Consider the following 21160-nt stretch of genomic DNA (forward strand, 5'->3'; position numbering starts at 1 on the left):
GAGGGGTAATAATAGCTTCCTTGTTCTACTTTTATAAAGCATAATGTAAGACAACTAGACAGGCAAATGTTCATAATTGGTACTGGACTAAATAATACAAGGTGATTGTTTGGTTGTGATTGTGCATAAAGAAATACAGGTATGTTTCAAAGTTGTCATAAAAGAATACTTAAGCCTTACCATCTGCTGACAACATCTCATCTCAGATACATGCATGGACTTAAATGAAACATTTCAGTCACCAATAATATGTGTGTCTCTAAACCCCACAATAAACTTTAAAACACATAATGCAAGTGACACTGAAGAAGAAAATACTTCTTCCAATTGAAAGTACTCTAGGTACATGAATACACAAATATCTAGATTTCAGATAGGCTAACGCACCTATGGTAGAATAAAAATGTGTTCTTCGTCCTCGGTTCCTGGCAGAGCTCCTGGAATTTACCAAGTGACAGAGGTCTTTTGTTGTTCATAGCAAGCCCTCTCAACCACACTTGAGTGTGTGCTTTAGTGGTGACTCTCCATAAGCCCTGGATAGCTTCAAGATGGGGGTTGGCATCAGAAAGACCAGCAAAGGACTTAGGGAGCTGGAACTTGTAGCCTTATCCCCTGGCCACCAAGCAAGGCAGGAGACTTTAGACTGAGTTCACATACAAGTGGTCAGTTATTTAATCAGTCATGCTTACTAATGGGACACCATAAAAACCCTCATGTTTTCAAGAGTCTGGGAGCTTCTAGTTAGTGAACACATCCAGTTGCTGTGAGGGCGCCACATCCAGAGGGCATGGAAACTCTGTGCCAACCCCACTGCCTCCATACCTTGCCATATGCATCTTTCCATTTGGCTATTCCTGAGTTGTATCCTTTATAATAATCAGTAAACAAAATAAAAGTGTTTTCCCAAGTTTCAGTTATTCTAGCAAATTATCAAACCTGAGGAAGGGTTGTGGAACCTCCATTCACAGCTCGATGGTCAGAAGCACAGTGACCTCCTACTTCTGATATTTCAACTGGTCCTGCACTGAGGGTGGTCTTGGTAGGACTGAGCCTTTCACCTATGGAGTCTATGCTCATGGTGGAAGCTGGTGTCAGAATTGAACTGAACTGTTGGACAGTGTGAGAAAATACCCAGCAAGAAGTCACAGGTTACTAAGTCCTAATATGACATTAATTCAGAGGAAAAAGGAGGTCCCTAAAATGACATCGTTTAATTTTTCTACTTTTATTCTAAAAAGGAAATGATTTGCTTCAGAGTTACATTTACAAATATTTGGTTGCTTAAAAAGGAATATGCCCAGTCAATCTTGATTTAAAGGGCTTGTGAACACCCAGAAATGGGTGTGTGTTAGGAATCAGCATGGGTTCACTAAGATCCTCATTCCCTTCTTTGACAAATTTTTAGCTCAAGAGGTTGGGATATTATACAACCACATTGTACCTGGTCTTCAGCAAGGCCCCTGACAAGTTATTCCATGATCCCGCTGTGGACAAGGTGGAGAAATGTGGAAACAAGATGCTAGAATACAATGCAACAAATTAGCAACCAATGGAATGTTTGTGCCCCAAAGCAAAAGGCTCAGCAGAATGTCAATTATCAGAAGATTGCTAAGGACATTTCATCAGGGCTTTTCCTTTAACCTCCTCCTAAACCCTTTGTCAACAATTAGGACAAAAAGTAATTGACTGGATATGTAAATGGTAAAAAGCTGACAATCTTGCTTTCCCTTACTTCTCCAACCTCTCTCCCTTTGCTCATCTCACTTACTATTCCCCCAACATGCCTCAGAGCCTTTCTATATGTGATATCTTTGGCCCATGTTCTCTTTTCTCAAGCAATCATGTGACTCCTTTGAAGGTCATTTTATCAGACCAGTCTTCCCTGGCCATCTCGTTTTAACGAGCCCCCTCATTAAAGTTTCCTCTTCATCTTTCTTCTTAGCACTCAGCACTATCTGGCAAAGCAGTTGTTTTTTTGTACATTTATTTTTTGTCTGTGTTTCTTCCTTTCAAACTTTGAAAGAAAGCTCTTTCAGGACAGATGGTTTCTTTTGTTTAGAATATATACTCAATACCGAGAACTGGTCTTAGCTTATGGTAGGCACTCAATAAATACTTCCAAATACAATATATATGAATAGGTATATTTGAATACTTTCAAGAACAATTAATATACATGAATAGGTTCATCAATGAAAGAATTCAAAAAGATCTTGACAGATTTAGCAGACCATAATTAAGAAGATTACATTAATAAGAATAATGCATTTGAGGTGCTGATCTTGGGAAGAAAATATGAAATGTCCTAAAAGAGGTAGAACAAAAAAGTAGCCTAATGACAAAAAAGTAGCCTAATGACACAAAAAACAAAACAAATAAACAAAAAAAACCCTAGTTACTAACCTTACGTCTCTCACAAAAACTAACTCCAAGTGGATCACTGAACTAAGGGTAAAATGCAAAAACAATAAAACTTCCAGAAGATCATGTAGGAAAAAGTCTAAGAGATCTTGGGCTTGATAATGAAATTTTAGCTACATTACCAAAAGCAAGATCCATAAAAGAAGAAATTAACAAAGCTGGGGTTATAGCTCAGTGGTACAGCACTTGCCTAGCATACAGGAGGCCCTGGTTTCCATCCCCAGCACTGCAAAACAAAAAACTAGTTAGTAAATTGGATTTCATTAAAATGAAAAACATCAGCTCTGAAAAAGACACTATCAAGCCAGGTATGGTGGTGCATTGCTTGTAATCCCAGCAACTCCAGAGGCTGAGGCAGGAAGATCGCCAATTAGAGGATAGCCTGAGCAACACAGAGAAACCCTGTCTCAAATAAAAAATAAAAAGGACTGGGAATGTGACTCAGCAGCAGGGTACCCCTGAGTTCAATTCCCAATAGCACTAAACAAAACAAAAAAACAACAAAAAGACACTATTAAGAAAATGGAAAAACAAGACACAACAGAGAGAAAATATTCACAAAATACATTTCTTATTCAAGGACTTATTTTTAAAAATACAAAGAACTCTCAAAACTCAACAACCCAATTAAAAGAGCAAAGATCTGAATAGAGGCCTCATCAAGATCTGCAGATGGACAGTAAGCATATGGGAATATGCTCAACATTAACAGTCATCAGGCAGGGAACTACAAATTAAAACAAGAAGATACCACTATATCTCTATTAAAATGTCTAAAATACAAAATAGAAAACAGCAAATGCTGAGTACAATGTAGAACAACAGAATGCAAAATGTTACAGGTGCTTCGGAAGACCGTTTGACAGTTTGTTATAAAACTAAACAGACTTACATATTATCCAGCCATAGCATTCCTAGGTATTTACTCAAATGACTTAAAAACTTATGTCCACAAAAAAAAGTACACATTTGTAGCAATTTTATTCATAATTGCCAAAATAGGAAGCAATCTAAGTATACTTCAGTGAGTAAATGGATAAATGGCAGTATATCCAGATGACAGAATAATATTTAGCTACAACAAATAGCTTTTATAAATAAAAGAAATGAGCCTTATAAAGTTACAAATAGACAATGGAGGAAGGTAAAATGCTACATGAGAGAAGTCAACAGTTAGCATAGTGCTACATGAAAGACTCTAACCTGAAGAGGCTACCACATTGTATGATTCCAACTATATGACATCCCTAAAGGTAAAAGTACAGCAACAGTCAAAAGTATAGCAAAAATGGACAAAACTATGTAGAGAAACAGACAAGTTAAACCAGAAAAAATCCAGGAAATATAGAGATTTGAATCACATAATTAACATTGATCTTACATAAAGAACATAAACAGGACCTGGTACCTAATAATTGATATGAATCATTTTTAGGCATATACAGAACATTTATGAAAGAAGACCACATTCTGGTCTATAATACAAATTCCAATAAAATATGAAATTATATTGATTACCTTTTTTACCAATGAAATTAAATCAAAAATCTAACAAAATGATAACGAGAAAAACTTCAGATCTGGAAATTAAAACATGTTTGAATAGCTCAAATTAAGCAAAAATCATGGTGAAATTAGAAAATATTTAGAAATGAATGATAATGAAAGTACTATATGTCAAAGTTAAAAGTTCACTATAACATTATTCACAATAGCCATGATAGGAAGCAAACTAAGTGTCCATCAATGGATAAATGAATAAAGAAAATTTCCTTAACTAAAAAAAACATTTCAACATAAAATAATGGATCATTAAAGTCAAAAATTCTTTGTGTATTTTTACCTACGGCACAATGGCTCACCTACAGAAATTATTTGCTTTCTCTGTTTTAGAATTTCTCCATCTGTAAAATTATCCTCTTATTTATTGTCAGACATGATGATCTTCAGGAATAGTCTTCAATGTCAAGGATTTAAGAAAAAAAAATTTAAGTAAGTTATAGAATACTGAAGCAGTAGAATAGAATTTATAGCTTTAAATATATAAAATACGAAATAAAGATGAGAATGAATAAATAAGCATCAAGTTATAATGCCAAAATGACAAGAAAAAAATAGAATGAAGGAAATAATAACAGACCAGAAATGAAAAAAATATAATCTCCCACGAAAATAAGAATAAGCCAAAAGATGGCAGGACTAATTATAGTGGAAAACCTCTCATAAGACTCCTGAGGGGAAAAAAATAAAAAGGGAAAAACTAAACAATAAGAAGAATGAAACAGGCATTTCAGATGCTATATAAATTTAAACTTAAAAAGAAGATATTATGTAAAACTTGATCCCATCTGATTTGAAAACTTAGATGAAATGAACAAATTCCTTGAGTACTTCTAGAACCATTAAAGAAATTTAATACAAAGAAAATCTCCCTTCAAAGATCTCCAACTGGAAGCTCAGATGGTTCTACTCATGAGTTCAATCAATCATTCAAAGAACAGATAATATCAATCTTACATGTAACTACTCTACGTCTCTTACCTAGAATCTAACACATTGCAGGTACTCCCCGTTCTCGCATCCCAAAAACAAACAACTAGAAGATGTCTCAGAAAAGTTGGAAAAGAGTTAACCTGTATATAATCAGACTAAATCACCTTTTAACCTCTGTGATTTAGTCAAAGTGTGCAATACTAGCAACAGGTTAACCAACCAACTTGGAAACACCTTATGGAATGTAGGCACCCATATATGTAAAATTCAACAAGTAGGGACTTGCGGCATCTTCTGAAACAGCACAATTTCTTCTTTTTTTTCCATTTTCTTCTCACCTAAATCTGAAAATGCTACAGATTTACCATTAATTCCTCACTATAGATAATTCCTTACCAGAAAGAAAAACATTTATATATTTGTAGCACCACCAAGAAATTAAATTACTAAAACTGGAGGGTTTCCTATTTTGAGGAAAGAATTCTGTCAGCTACTACAACTTGCATCCTTCAAGAGATAATTCCATCTCCTGTCTCAGATGAAAGGAACCAAGGTCTCCATGCCTCCACTTAATCCTGTTGTGAAAATGAAAAGCTGACAATGTCACAAAAAACAAAACTGCTTTTATTAATTATCAGAACAAAATACAACACTGATTTCTTTGCTCTTGTCTTAAGTGACAAGTGATTTCTGCTAAGAAGACAACAGCAGAGGATACATTAAAGGGGTGGTGGCTTCGACAAAAATCAACACTCCCGAGCATTCTCACCTTAACGACAGTCACATCCATGCCAGATAAATGTAAAATCGGGGCAGCATTTTTTTCAAACAGAGTCCTGGCTTTGCTGTAGACAAAGGGGGGGAAAATACAATATTTTAACATAATACTCAAAAGGAAGGATTCCAAAAAACCCAACCATCTTCTCTGGAGTAGAATAAGAAAGACAAAGGAACATGTTTCTTTATTTGTTCAGGTATGGGAAGTTTATTGATGAGTAGGAATTTCTACAGAGAGCAAAACAGTGTGTCCCTTGTCTAATGCAGTCAGCTCTTATCCATTTTGGATGCCCATAGTGCACATGTGTGTTCCTCTTGAGGAAGATGAGACAGTAGATATGGCTCCACTCAGGACAACAGTGCCAATTCACTCAACATGCATTCACTGAACGCCTACTGAGTGATGGACACAGGTGGAGGAGCTGGGGACACAACATCACAGAGAGCCAAAGACTATTTATCCTCATGGACCTTAGTTGTACTCCCTGGTATATTCTTTTATTCTAGTGGAAGAAAGGGAGGGTATCCACTGCAATATCATTCATCCCAAGGGAACAGACTTAACAGAATATTGCTTAATTCTAACTTAATAAACACAAGCATTTGGAAAGAAATACATCATTTTTGACAATTTCTAATATTAGGAGTATCTCCCTATCTTGAGTTTTAAACTTGTAGTGAAATCCCTGGAGAAAAATCAGAGATCTTTTCCATTCTGCCGAGAAAGGGAAATATTCAAAATTAATGTAATTATGGGAGAACTGGTCAGAAGCTGACCCCAAGCCCCAGGCACAGTCATGCCCTCCTCTGCACTTCCTCTTCACTTTCACACCCCATTAGAAACTTTCACAGTGATGAGGACTAGAGATTTCCATGATTGTCCTCAGGACTACCCTGAAAGTTCTGCAAAAACAGATGCCAAACCTCCTTAATCCTTGAATCTAGCTTCTAGGACTATGCATGACATGTTTCAAAGCTGCTCACTAAGTACAGGATGAATTAACTTAAAATGAGTGAATAAACCTGCCCCAAATATAGGCATGTAAATTCTGAGGAAAAGAATATGACATAATGGTGATGTATCAAAATGAAAGTCATTGGGGCTGGAGATGTGGCTCAAGTGGTAGCACGCTCGCCTGGCATGCGTGCAGCCCGGGTTCGATCCTCAGCACCACATACAAAGATGTTGTGTCTGCCCAAAACTAAAAATAAATAAATAAATATTTTTTAAAATCTCTCTCTCTCTCTCTCTCTCTTTAAAAAAAAATGAAAGTCATTGTTACATTTCTTTAATACTTTATGTACTTTGTGTAACAATTGAAGTACTTTGTATACTTTAAACCTATGATGCATGTCATTCTGATAGTGAACTCTTGTCCCATTTTTAGTCAGGACTCAAAACTGTCTAGGAATCAAGGGATGCAGAAATTGCAAAAGCCACCCCCCACCAAACCCCCACAATGGCAATCTCAAAGACAAATCTTTGTTAAACCATACCAATTATCCGACCAGTCTTTTACCCAAATATTTCCAATTATCGCCTAACAAAACAAATAATGCTTTTAAAAACTCAGTGTCAAACATCAAATTTTTATATCTATATTTATGCAACTTCTTTCTAAAAAAGATTTTTTATTATTATTATTATTATTATTATTATTTACCAACAATGCATTCTTTGACTTTTATGCTAGAAAGAAACTCAAAGGCCACTAATGTTAATCATGTATAGTTATTCAGAGACCAAATTCAATATCCTGTAAATTAAAAAGATATAATCACCAAATGGCATACAGAACACACAACATTTCTTATGAATTAAAATAGAACTGAGAAACCTGAACAAATTTTCACAAGAACCATCAAGGCCTACCTGAGCATACAATAAATAAAATATAATCTACCTTGTCTACTGCTCTGCAAGGTTATCAGAATGAACACAAAAGGCTAAGAGGCCATTTCTCCTTTCCAGTTCAGCATTTCTGGGGGCTTAACCCAGCAATAAAGGGTTGAGTCAATGATAACTGCAAACAGTTCTCTTTCCAGGATTGCTATCATTGCTGGAGTAATAAGAATGGAGCAGTTGAAAGTAGAAATTTATTCCCTAAAAGCAAAACTCTGGAGAAGTCTCAATCTGCCATATCAATCTCAATAAATCCATAACCTCCTCTGAGTTAAAGAAAAAAGACTTGAACCTTTAATGTTTATTCACATATTTTTGTGATGTCCTGGGTTCAGTAAAGCCCTAATACAAAGGTGAAGATATCTCCTTATAATGTTCTATACAAAAGATTGAAAAAGAAGTGTTACCAGTAAGAAATACATTATTTATTATATAATTAAGGGCAAGATAGCACCAGGGCTAAATAAAAACTTTATGTACTTACAGCAATCTCCAGGCTCAGGCACATGCACAAAATAATTACTCTTTAATGTATTATTTATTAACTCTAAATACACAGTTATCTTATTTCTTAAAGCTCTTCTGAAGTTTTAAACCAGTACTACATAATGAAATAGCTACATGATAAATTATAAATTATGTGTCACAGCAGAGCCACAATGATAAAGATGGTGCAATTAAATAGTGAAAGCTTATAAAAAAAATATTCCTGAGTTTCAGAGTAACTGCATCCTAGAAGCATGGAGGGATTCACCTTGTCAGAACAGGCAATGCCTTCAGGAAGGAAAGACTCCACTTGAGTGACAGAATCTTAGCCCTGCCTTTAGATAGAGGTTATACTTTCAAATGAGAACCATCTTTAAAAATGCAAATACATTTACATGTTAAAATGTAAGCTGAACCTAAAACTGCCATCTAGGAGGTCCTGGGTCCAATACTCAGCACCACAAAAAAAATAAAAATAAAGCTTCTCTGAAAAAAAAATTAACATAAAAAATGTTAAGCTATAGAGTGATTCCTTAGCATGCTCAAGGGCCTACCTTTAATCCTTAGCATCAAAAAATGTACCTCTTAGAAATACAAATTCGAAGAAACTGATTATAGTTCAAGCAAACTGCCATAAACTTCTTCATCAGAAATTAGCAAGTAGTAACCTAAAAGGTCTCTAAAGGAATAGAGCACAGAAGAGTTACACCGAAGTTGGCAGAAAAAGTGCAGAGCTCTTGGGAAGGGTGGGAGAGCAGAGTGGCAAGTATTCTGCACCCAACAACAGCCTCTATGCTGTTCTACTGGAGCTTACTATGAAACAGAAATAGCATTTAACACTTCACAGGCATTGTCTCATTTAATACTCAAGACACCTAATCAATATGGAATGTACTATCACTATTTTGATATCACTATGTGACATCACTATTTTGATGAGTAAACATCTGAGGCTTTAAGAAGAGTAACTTCAAAGTATTCCAGAGCTAGTGAGCAGCAAAACAGTATATAGACAGGTCCCTCAACTCTGAAACCCATAATTTCTCCCCTGCAGCCACCACTGACTAATTACCTTGGGTATGGTGGTTATAGTGCATTAGGACTTATTTACTTCTTGGTGTTATTTAATAACTGGCATTAAACAACAGTGATCAAGGCATATGACTGGTGGGTTTATGGGGGCAAGCAGGTGGCTCCAATAAAGCCTGGCAAATATAATGTTAAGCCCATTAGACAATGTGTAGGTGAATACCCTACACTGCTGATTAAGAAGGAAGGCATGACTCGTCCTCATCTCTGTGAAGTCAGGCTCACTACTCCCCAGAAATACCCAGAGGAACTAATTGCAGAGCCCATGCCAAATGTTGCTCTAGACAACAGTAGCCTTCCCCTTAGGGTACAACCCCAGCTATACTTTTTATATTATTCTTAATGTCATTTCACTTAGGTCTTACGAGATCCAGTTTAAAACATGTTTATTAATTGCCCAATCCTCAGAAAAGCCAAAAAGAATAGTTCATTTCCCCCTCAATCCTCTCATTCTATTTTTAAAAATAAATTTTTAATTATTTCCCCCAAAGCTCTCAAGATTTTTATATTCACCCTTTCAAATGAATGAGAGCAGCATCCAGTTAACATCATAAAACAAGGTTCTGTTTTGTTTTTTCTGCCCATGGTATTTTTGTCACCAACAGACTAGGTTCCTATACACTTCCTCCCCACCGCACGCACCCCTTCTCCATTTCAGAGTGGCACAATCAATGAACCATTATGGACACATCATTAGCTACCAAAGCCCCAACTATTACTCTTCATACCTTAATTCCTACAAGTCCCTAAATGACAGTTACAGACTGCTCTGTGACATTAAAAGCACATAATGGGTCACATCTGTCTCTAGGTCCCTACCCCATGGGCCATTATCTTAGCTGGGAATAGCAAGTATGCACCAAGACCTAGCTCAAGGTCCATTCCTTTTGGAAAGAATGTTCTGCCTTAGCAAACACACGGTGCTCTTGGCCATCTCTGAACATCTTGTCTACAGAGATGGTCTAATGATTTATGCCACACAGCAGAGCATTGTCCCCAAGGGGACCACTTCCAAGCAGATTAGACTTCTTTGTGAGTGTTAATTCTGGAATGATTACTAAACTTCAATTATACAAGTTTGCTAAGCATCAATTAGCTTTATAGTTATTTCACATTAACTGTTAATGCTATACTGCAAATGTACCTTTTTGCTACTAGGGTACTAAACCTAGCTCTTCCAGTTCTACACAGAATAACTAGCTGGCTGAAATTCCGTGATTTCTTTTCCCCCCTTTAGAAACATTGAACATATAATAAATCACAAACTGAACTACCCTTTGCAAGCTGCAGGGTTGAGAAAGACAGTTGCCTTCTTCACTTGTGCATTGGGAGGAATTAATTGATTGCCAAACTCCTGAAAAGGAAAAAAGAAAAATTTTCAGTAAATGTCCTTTTATTCAGCTAGTGATCACATATATTTTTTCATTCCAAAAGAATTTACTTCTAACAGGCATGTGATATACTCTGGAGAAAACAAATATTTATTCACAATCTCATATTGACAAAACCCATAAAGAACAACAACAAAAAAGAAAACAAACAAACAAAAAACCCTGCAACATTAATGACAAAAAAATCATGCTTCACCTACTAGAGGTAGCTTTTCTCCATAAAATATGCCTAAATTTATTATAAACATAACAAGTAAGGCCACAGGCTGTCAAGAGAGAAGTTCAACCCATGTGTCTTTAGTTGTCAGAATACCATCTTTTTCTTTTTCAGTTTGGTACTAAAACTTATTCATGAGAAATCTTTGGGTTGCCAGTTAATCTTCATAGCTTCATACATATTGAAATTAAACCTAATAGTCTATGTGCCTCCTCTTCTTTGCAACCCTGTATAATAACTTAAATAGCAGCAACTGGCATGGGACAAGAAATGTAACTCGTAATTTACTAAGCACCAAGCATTTGCCACCCTCACATATATTATTCTTAGTTTTGAGAAACCAAGGAGATTTAATGCAATTTCAGTTTTATAGACTAGAAAGCCAAGATTACAACAGATTAAGTTACTCAAAGTCACAGAGTTACTGAATTACAAGTCTAGAATTCACATTTATCTAGCTCTAAAACCCCAAGTTCTGCTTTATGAACAATAAGGATATAGTAGAATTAAGAGGTAAAAAACTAGAGGTGAGGATTTTAAAATGGGAACTAAGTGAGAGCTACTGCTACAATGTCTGGACTGGAGAAGACAGTTGACAAAATGAGAATTGGAAAGCACAAAAAGAAAACAAATTAGTTCTTGGGTGGTGGGGAACAAATCTGGGTTAAGGGGTCAGAAGTCTAGTGTAGAAGTACAAAGTAAAGACTAGAGAAGAAAGTTACACAAAGATCTTTTATTAAGTAACTCACTCTAAATTTACCCTACTGACAGTCCACTAGAAGTCCTCACCAGTATTTCTTACTAAAAACAAAAAAACTAACAAACAAGATTCCTTCTTTTTTCTTAAACACTTTCTTTATTAAAAAAAAAAAAAAGTTTCTGCTATATTATCATTTCTATTGCTTTCACTCTTACTTAGACCTTAATATTTTACTGCCAAATCTCTAAATACTGTAATACCTTCTTTTTCTACCCATACTCATCTAAAGTGTGATCAGAAATAATTTTATTAACCCAGTTCTCTGGCCTGCCCACTTCCAAATCTACAGTCCTAGATTAGTCCTTCTTGTCCTGGTTTCCTCTCTGGAATGCTTATTCACTTGCAACTTAAGTCTCAGATTCACAGTGTATTAAGGAGTTTATGTGAGATAACATTGAGTTGAGTTTATGTGAGATTTTTTTTTAAATCATTCTTTCAAGAATTTAATCTGAAAAAAGGACATGGAAGAAGTAATTATAGAAGACTATAAGGATGAATCTACTTCCATTCTGTCAGGTGGCAGGAGCTAACCATGTGCTGGAGAAGGGCACAATTAGAATGATAAAGAGAGGTCAGTATGTGAGAGGGAGGAAATAACTAAAGGAACACTGTCCCTGAAATATTGAGGAGCTGGAATTCAGAACAGAGATGGAGGCATTTACCTTAAATAAAGGAGGATGTCTGAGGTAGGACTCACCTTGAATTTGATATTAAAATTTACTTGATAATTACCTTGATTATACATTGCATACATGTATTAAAGTATCATACTGTGACCCATAAATATATACAAATACTGTGTCAACTAAAAATTATGTAAAAAATTTAAAGTTTATTTGAATGAAAAACTTGTAATCATGAGATATTTTAAAATCAAATTCTTCAAACAGATTTAGAACAGATAACAATCAGTGAAGTCAGGAATTTATTAATAGTATCTGTTGTGATTGTCATTGTCATCCATGAAAACATTTCAGAAACAAACATGAGGTTTGCCACCTACTTCCACTAAATGCTCCATTCTTTTGCCATTTTTTATTTTGATGAGCTATTTTTTGTTGGGGGGGGGCATTTCTGGCTTCATAAGTTTAAATGACATATAATGAAGAAGGAACTAGTCACAGAAACTCATCTGCGAAGTATAATACACTAACGGGATGGGGGGTGGGGGGGGACAAAATGTGCTCTTAAATTTAAAAGGATTTAAAATTCTACTATACTTAACCACAACCAGATAAATAAAGTTTAAGGAAAATCCCATGGAATTCTGATAAGAGTGCTCATAGTATGAATCAGCTATGTTAAAGAAATGGGCTTTAAAATATGAATCAACAATTTTAAGATTTGACTTTCAGAGGCAACACCTGTTCTAAACTGATACTCTTGGGGGTTATTTGGATCAGAGATGATTCAGAGTTTAGCCAGATTTTCAAGGACAACTGCAGACGTGAACAAATTTCCAGAGCTTCAGCCAGTCCAGTTATGTGTTCTTGAGAGTGATCCAGAAAAACAAGCCTAACGGGGTGGGCGTTAGAACTGTTCTTCACCAGATGGTTCACTTCCTCCCTTCTACTCCAAGTTGGCTCTCAGCCCGATTCATCCCCTGATAGTGGGAAAAAATAGCCAGACTGCACTGACGCAAAACCCTGTGCACATCCCTGGAGTAGCATGGGTTTCCTGCACTATGGAGATAAGGGGAGTTTTAATTTTATCACAGAAAAACAGCATTACCTGAGCTTCTTGACAGGCTGCTCTTCTTAGCAGGTTATCACTATCAAAGCAAACAAAAGAGAACTAACATTAGTATTAACTTTCATAGGAGATTAAGAGCCACACAAAATTTGTGGGGTTTATTTTTCAAATAAACGCCTCTCTTCCCTATAAATATCCAAGTAAAAGTTTCTAAAAGAGCTGATCCTGATAAGTTATAGGCACATTTGAAAAATACATCTCTATATGAAATTCTGCATTAAGTGCTTCTACTATGTAGGAAGAATAATACCCTCTCCCCACAAAATGTCCATATCCTAATGCCCCAAACTTGAGGGTGTGCTACTTTACATGGCAAAGGGACTTTATACATGTGATTGAATTCAGGACTTTGAGACAGTAAGGCTGTTCTGGATTGTTGGAAAGAGCCTTAAAGCACAGCAGCTTTCCCAACTGTGATCAGAGGCAGATGTGATTCCAAAAGGATAGTGGATTGCAGGCTTTGATGATGGAAGAAGCCCAGAATCCCAGGAATGTGGAAGCTTCTAGAGCTGGAAAGACAGGGGAAGGGATTTCCCCTAAGGCCCCCAAAAGGATAGCAATTTTTGCCGACACCTGATTTCAGCCAGTAAGATCCATGTTGACTTCTAATCCAGAAGACATAAGATAATAAATTTATGTCAAACCACTAAGTTTGTGGTAATTTATTAGGTAACAATAAAATATATACATATATCCTGATTTTTTTTTATCTAGTAGAAATTAATCAGGTCATTTGTCAGAAATAAGTTTGATATTTAGTTGCTTCTGCTACTATTTTACCTAAATTTCCTATTTTTTATATTACTGTCAGACTCTCAATTATATCATAAATAGAAAATTTTGTCAAGAGGCAAAATTCTGGCTTTCAAAAAAGCGTCAGAATATAATCATCTATTTAACATAAAGGTCTCTAAAATGTGTCATAAGAGCACTCTGAATGTCTCTGATTGCCTACAGGGCCCCAGAATCTTCCCCACATGAGAGTGTGTGTTCATGCACATTGCTGACATTGATCACCTGGTTAACAACAGTTAAGGAAATTAATTTGTAGAATTTAAAAGGTAAATAGGGTTGTTTTATTTATATTCACTTTCTAGATTCTTTTTATAACAGTAAGGACTTTGAATTTTGCATTTTCAAAGTAACTTCAAATTTGATTTTAATATTTAAGGTTGAAGGAAAAGAAATGAATATAAACAACCTGTGGGTTTTTGCCATAATTCTAGTCAAAGGCTGCTTAATGACTTTTCTTCCACAGCTAGGCTGTAGAATAACCCCTCAAAGTCCCTAAGCAGTCAGCTTCAATAGGAAAACACTATCCAAAGGGAACTATCAACAGTGCCAATCTGAAACCTGAGAGTGATATTCCATAGAACCTCAAAAGATAAAAAGCTCAGGGAAACCAATCCCTAGTGAAGTCTGGCCCACAGCTGGCCCTGGCAACCAGGCCCAGGCCCCAGCTTCTTGTAGGACTGCCCCACCACTGCCCAGGAGGCATGAGAGCTTTGTCATCTTCTCCTCCTTGCCCACTCAGGACTCCCAAACACACTTTGCTCTATTCCCTGCATCCCTCCCCATCACATGCTCCCAGTGAATCATTTCAACATCAAAAAAATTAAAAAAAAACTAAAAAAAAATTCTATAAGATGAGGTAAATTCAGGTACGAATTAGTAAAACATTTAAAAATAATTAACATGCTCATAAGCTTTTATAATTTACTTGGTACTTCACATTTAGAATCTTATATACAATGTGAGATAAAATATTGAACCCACCATAACCTCTGGGTCATAATGTAATATCAGGTTTCCCATAGTAACCTGGGCATGGTTACTAGATCTCCCCTGGATGTGCTAATCCCACACCAGCTCCCACACCATCCTGGGAATGCAGCTTCCAGCCACTCACCCCTATGCTCCCCAACCACTTCCTTTTAATTTTTTTTCTGGCAGGCTGATTTGCTTGTGCCTCCAATCTCCTATGAAATTTGCCTGTGGATCCTTCTGCACAAGTCTTCTAGGCCTTTAAAAATTGCAAACCTGTCTCTCCATCCACGTCTATTTCCTCTACTTCTTCCTTACAGGTCCCTTCCCCACTATGGGGATGGATGTCTGAAGGCCACAGACTTCTCTGGTTCACAAGGAGAGAATACTATCCTCGCTGCATTTCAGTCACAGATTCCTGTGTACTTACCTAGCTCCAAAGAAAACCACCAAATGTATACAAGAATAATGGTGTAGCACTTTGGAACATTTCCCCCTGCTAAATTCTTTATTGCTAAAAGGAAATTTTTGATGGCTAACTTATAATTAAATATATGAAAGTCCTCAGGTCTCTTGAGCTTATTAATACTGCCTGATTTATCAGAATGGTACTCAAAATTCAGAAGATTTTATGATAGTTAATTCCCTGAATTCATTGTCCCAAATAGAATACTCTGTCAATGTCCCCTTGAGAAAGCCAGAACATGCACCAATAGATACTACAAAATAAAATCCCATTATAATCATACTTAACTTCAATATCTGAACAGTATTATGAATCTTGATATTTTCTGAATGAGTCTGTTTTTAAAAATCAAACACATTCTTAAAGAAAAAAAGATTTCTTCCATTGAAATGTAGTAGTCGTTAAGTATCTGAGAGGGATAGGTTCTACCCTCCATAGATATCAAAATTCAATACTTTCAATATTTAATATACAAGGTAAATGTTATGTAAATAGTTGTTTAACTGTATTATTTAGGGAACAATAACAAGAAAAATCTATACATGTTCAGTACAGATGTAATTTTTTCCCTAATAGGGCTAACTATACTCTGATGATCTACAGCAAGCTCTGAAAACTATTTCAAAAAATAAATTCCCAAATTGATTCAGTAATGGCAGCACTGTTAGAATAGAAAATAACTTAAAATTCATAAAGCAATACCATTTGCCAGTGTTTTAGTTAGCTTTTTGTCGCTGTGACTAAAATACCCAAGAAGAACAACTTAGAGGAGGAAAAGTTTATTTGGAGATCACAGTTTCAGAGGTGTCAGTCAAGAGATGGCCAACGTCATTTTTCTAGGCCCAAGCTGAGGCAGCACATCACAGGGGAAGGGCTCAGTGGGGGAAGCTGCTCAGTTCAAGGCAGGTTCAGGAAGCAGAGAGAGAGGAAGAGGGGAGAAGCCACAAGGAAGATGTACCTTTCCAGGACAGAAGTAGGCTTCCAAGGCACACCCCCAGTGACCCACCTTCTCCAGCCATGCCCCACCTTCCTACAGTTACCACCCAGTCCATCCAAACCTATTAGGTTACAGCTTTCACAATCCAATCATCTCACCTCCAACCATTTCTCCATTAATACAATAGCTGTTGTGGGACCCTTCATATCCAAACCATAACAGTCAGATAAAATGGCAATTGTTTTTATAAATGCTTAATCTTTCTAACAACTTTGCAAGGATGGAACTACTATGTACTATAGAATATTCTCATTTTGCAGATAAGAATGATTGAATGATTATCTCCCACAAGTCCACTTGTCCTTGCTTCTACATTTAGCAAAATGCATGTTTTCCTGTTCCTAAAAGACACTATGGACTTTATACCGACAAAGATTTGAACATTTCATCCCTCCCTTTAAACAAAAATTCGAAATTCAATGTGACCAATTCCCTCACCTTACCACACACAAACTTGTTTGCCTTATCTTTCTTCTTAGATTATAAACTTCTTGAAGTCATGGATAATTCACCATTCACTCTTCCCCAGCCCACAACATAGACTCTTACAGACAGAGGATACTCAATAAATACTTGTTAATAAGTAAGTGGCAAATGTTTGAACAGGAAGGATCAACTATATTCAGATATGCAGACTATGTCCTGGAAGAAAAACTGAAGGTTATACTTAGTATGAGTATCTGGCATTCTTGAACTAGCAGATCAGCTGAGATGGTTCTCCAGTATGAATCCCACCAAAGCACAAAAGAGTCATGGTGTAGAACAGGATGAAAACCCAAAACTGCCATGGGAACTATATTAGATCAAGATGATCCCAGAAGGTGTGCATGTCTGTATGTAAAACGTAATGGCACTAGGACCCTCTAAAAAGGCTAAGTGAAGAGTGCATTTTGGCATTCCAGGAATCACAAAAACTGTTGAACTGAGTCTGATCATCAGAAAATTCCAGATTGCTAATGGGTCAATAATCTGAACGTGAACCAAAGATCCTGTTACCAAACAAATAAAGTAACTGTATGTAAATTCTAAGCCCATGTTCTTTCCAAAATACCAAGCTATCTTCAGGGAACTGAAGTTAAACACAATTTACAAGAGGCACTACAAAACATAGTCATATCAGAAAGGGTCCCTGAAGACCTACTCAATATTTAAATGTGAGTTCTTTGACAGAAATCAGAAGCCTATGGATCAGAAAATTTAAAAAATCTGCTGACGTCACTGCCTGAGGCTTTAAAAGAATATGAACATGCCTGCTACTACAAGTAATGGGATGCTCTCAATTTATTCCAAGTCATAAATGCTTTATTTATTACCTCAGGAGTGCAAAATAAGTTATTTCAATAACAATTTTACATAGAGAGAAAAATCCCATTGATCCATACTGTTTCCCAAAAAGGGTATTTCCCACTACAGTTTAGAGGCACATATAAGTCCTACCACCGGCTTTTCCCTTGATGCATGCAAAGAGTTTTGCTTTGTACAAAACAGATTTCAAGTTTAGACGTGTCAGGGTTTTTAGCCCTGGTTCCCTCCTGACCTGCGGGAAAGATGGGGAGAGCACGCCCTGTCCAGGATGAGCCAAGAAAGGAGAGGGCCGACTGACCGCCCACATCCCTCGCGGGAGGATAATCAGACACGTCAGGGAGAACAGTCAAAGCAGGAGCTCGTTTATTGAGAAAACACACACGGCTAATATAATGTACAGGAGCCAATCAGGATAAAGATCAGCAGGGTGGGGAGAATTCACATGTACACCCATCCTATAGGCAGTAATGGGACACGAGGGCGGAAGGGTTCTGAGCCTATCCTAGAGGTGGTTCAATTTTTCATTACAGCCCAAGGTAAGGCCTTCTGGCTGATCACCAGGCACCATCCTAGCCATGTGCGGCCCCAAGGTCGGGAAGCAGGTAACAGCCAGCAAGTTAGGTTTCCTCTTTTCTGATGTAACATGCCCCACATGTTAGTTGGTGGCAATTTTAACAATGCAAGGGTTAACATTTTTAATAATATAAAGCAAGCCAAGAGTATTTTCTCAAGAATGTACTTGCTACAAAAGGAGGGAGAGAGAAGGAAAGGCAGGCAAGTAGGAAAGGAGGAAGTAAAGTTGCTAGTTAACAATGAAATTAATAAAATACCCAGAATGAAGAATAAACCAACATCAATGGAATGTCAGTATGCCATATCACAGTGAAGTTGATCCTCTCCAGAAGCCCTTGCCAAAAATATGTTTTATCTCATTTAAACATAAGCTCTGTGATTTACCCCAGAGATATGAACTTACCCAACAGTCAAGCAGGAACTCCTTGATATATACAGCAATTTTCAGGCTTATAATCCCTGTTTTTACTATTTTTATTTCTTCAAATATGAAAGCTATACAGCAGCCAGGCAAATAAAATGCCTTTGTGAAAGTATCCAAGCCCAAGCTCCATTTCCTAGAAATATGAAGCTTTAAGGCTGAAAAAGTCCTTAGAAATTATCTAGTCTAACTTTTCAATCTTTCCTTCACACATGCCGATCCCTATAAATCAAACCATAAGACAATATCCATTAGTAACAAAATTTACTACAGCAGTGATTCTCATCTGGGCAAAGACACACAAAACATGTACAGCTTCACTCTCAGGTCTCTCTAGGTCCCAAGTGATTCTGATATGTTCACTTAAGCTGTGTTTCTCATTTCCTTTGACCTTTACAAAGTAACTAATTAACTTAGTACAAAGCTATCTAATTAACTTAGTACAAAGAAATCTTCAGCCTAGAATTGCCCATGGTTAGAAGTTTAGCTAGAAGGCTCAGAACTTCAGTCTCCTGATTCTCTTCACTCTGCCTATATTCTGTATTCCCCAGTGACAAAAACACAATCAACAAAGCACTGTCCATTCTTTCATGATATACATAGGCAAATGCAACCACCAACAGTCACCTAATCCATGGATTACCACACAGGTTTATTATACTTTCTTCCTACAAGTGAGCTTAGATAAAATCCAACAACTGAATCTAGCACCACTCTATTTAATAATTCAAGAACATTTATTAGCCAAATTCAACCTCTGTCCATGATGGAAAGGCCTCAACTCCAAAAATCACCCTTTCCCACCTAATCTATTATCAGACCCTAGCCATTTTATTCTATACTTATGTGGAACAAGTTACTACTTGTGTACACTTCAAGTACCTTCTAATTTCCCATGTTTTTTGCACACAACTTGTTCCCCCTCAATTCAGGATAGGAAGTTCATGAAAGATAGCGTCCCCTGAGGGGTTTCTCAGCTAACCAAGCTGATCATCTTGGCCTGCTTAGCGAAGTTTTCATTAGCAGAGTATGGTTTTGCAGTTTATCCTCTCACCCTACTGACCAAGAGAAATGGAAGCAGAGAAAGCCTTTATCTCCAGAGCTTTCTCTTTCTCTTAAAGCATGAAACCATTCTTCTTCCATTCTCTTATCCTAGACTTAGGTTACCACAGAATATCAATTTCTCTTCCTACCTTACTATCCTAGTTGGCTGAATTCTGTACACAATAGGAAGAAAATTCTTTGTGACTGGCGGCTGAGTTTTCACTGAGGTCCAGATGGCACTGCCATCAGGCCAGGCTCTGGCAGCACTAAAGGGCATCCTCTTCAGAGCTGTAACCACCAGCCAATTTGTCAATGATTTCTACTCCTACCCAATTCTCATAAGTTCTCTACTGATAACTTTCATGGTTCATTCACTTCTCCCCATTTTCTGCTCCTTTTATCATCCATTCATTTCCATCCAACAGTCCAATTTAAACATTCTATGCCAGATACTTTTCCATATGCTGTGTAACATTCACTTTACTAGGACACTAGTTCCTTCTGTTTGGCCATTATAAATTTGCATGTGCAATTATAAGCAAATGCATATTGGGTTTCAGTTATATATAATCAAGCACTTGAGCTTATTTACATAGATAAAGAGAAGACAGAAATCATTACATAGATTATGAAGCTATTCAAGAAGAAAGCACTGGATGAGAGAGTCCCTTTACATCTCCCTCCTGCCTAACAAGTTCTCTATAAATAGTCCGCATGAAATGATATTCACTTTGGGATCCAGGACACATGATGGATCTGGGCAGCTTCTGACCTACAAACACAGAAGTTAGGAGGTACTATTGTCAGTATTTTTCCTGTTCTACAAACATAAATATTTAAGATGCTGGTTACAACCTAGAAAGGGGCTAATTTTAGCATCAGCTATGATTATTCTCTTCAGTGCTTGGAGCAACTAAAACCACTGATCTGAAAATCCCTAAAACTTATGTGAAGTCAACAAAATATAACTTAAATATACCTCCTGCCTTTTCAGCTCAGCACCCCCCAATAAACATGAGGAAAAAAATAAATAGTACAGATTTTTTGGAAAAAAAAAAGAAATCTGCTTTTCAGATAATCTAACAAAGGAGTTGAAAGGAAAGTGAATATAATTAAACTTCATTGTACTTAAAAAAAAAAGTTTCCTTATTCCCTATCAAATCTGGGCTGACAGGCATGTAATTTAATTGCCCATAAATGAGCTTCTTTAAATAGCACCCATTAATACCCCAATTTCAGCATCAGCCTGTGCAGAGAGAGAAAAAGGTGAACTTTGAAGTGGCTAAAAAGCAAAACAAACA

The 21160-nt window shown here is 36.7% G+C and overlaps 1 protein-coding gene across 6 annotated transcripts in view; it reads right to left on the reverse strand.

Moving 5' to 3' along the window:
- Positions 1 to 21160, reverse strand: part of Agk (acylglycerol kinase) — a 72708-nt gene that overhangs the window by 40234 nt on the left and 11314 nt on the right. For 4 of the 6 annotated variants that reach the window (XM_048786809.1, XM_048786811.1, XM_015493759.2 and 1 more), the window contains exons 3-5: positions 13269 to 13308; positions 10444 to 10523; positions 5684 to 5759 (exon numbers count right to left, since the gene is read on the reverse strand). In XM_048786809.1, the coding sequence (XP_048642766.1) occupies positions 5684 to 5759; positions 10444 to 10523; positions 13269 to 13308 (196 nt within the window). Of the gene's footprint in view, positions 1 to 1441; positions 2203 to 5683; positions 5760 to 10443; positions 10524 to 13268; positions 13309 to 18797; positions 19160 to 21160 lie in introns of those variants that run through there. The other 2 variants (XM_048786812.1, XM_048786813.1) reach the window with 2 other exon arrangements.

Source organism: Marmota marmota, unplaced genomic scaffold (genome assembly GCF_001458135.2).
Source record: "Marmota marmota marmota unplaced genomic scaffold, marMar, whole genome shotgun sequence".
Classification (NCBI taxonomy): Eukaryota; Metazoa; Chordata; class Mammalia; order Rodentia; family Sciuridae; genus Marmota; species Marmota marmota.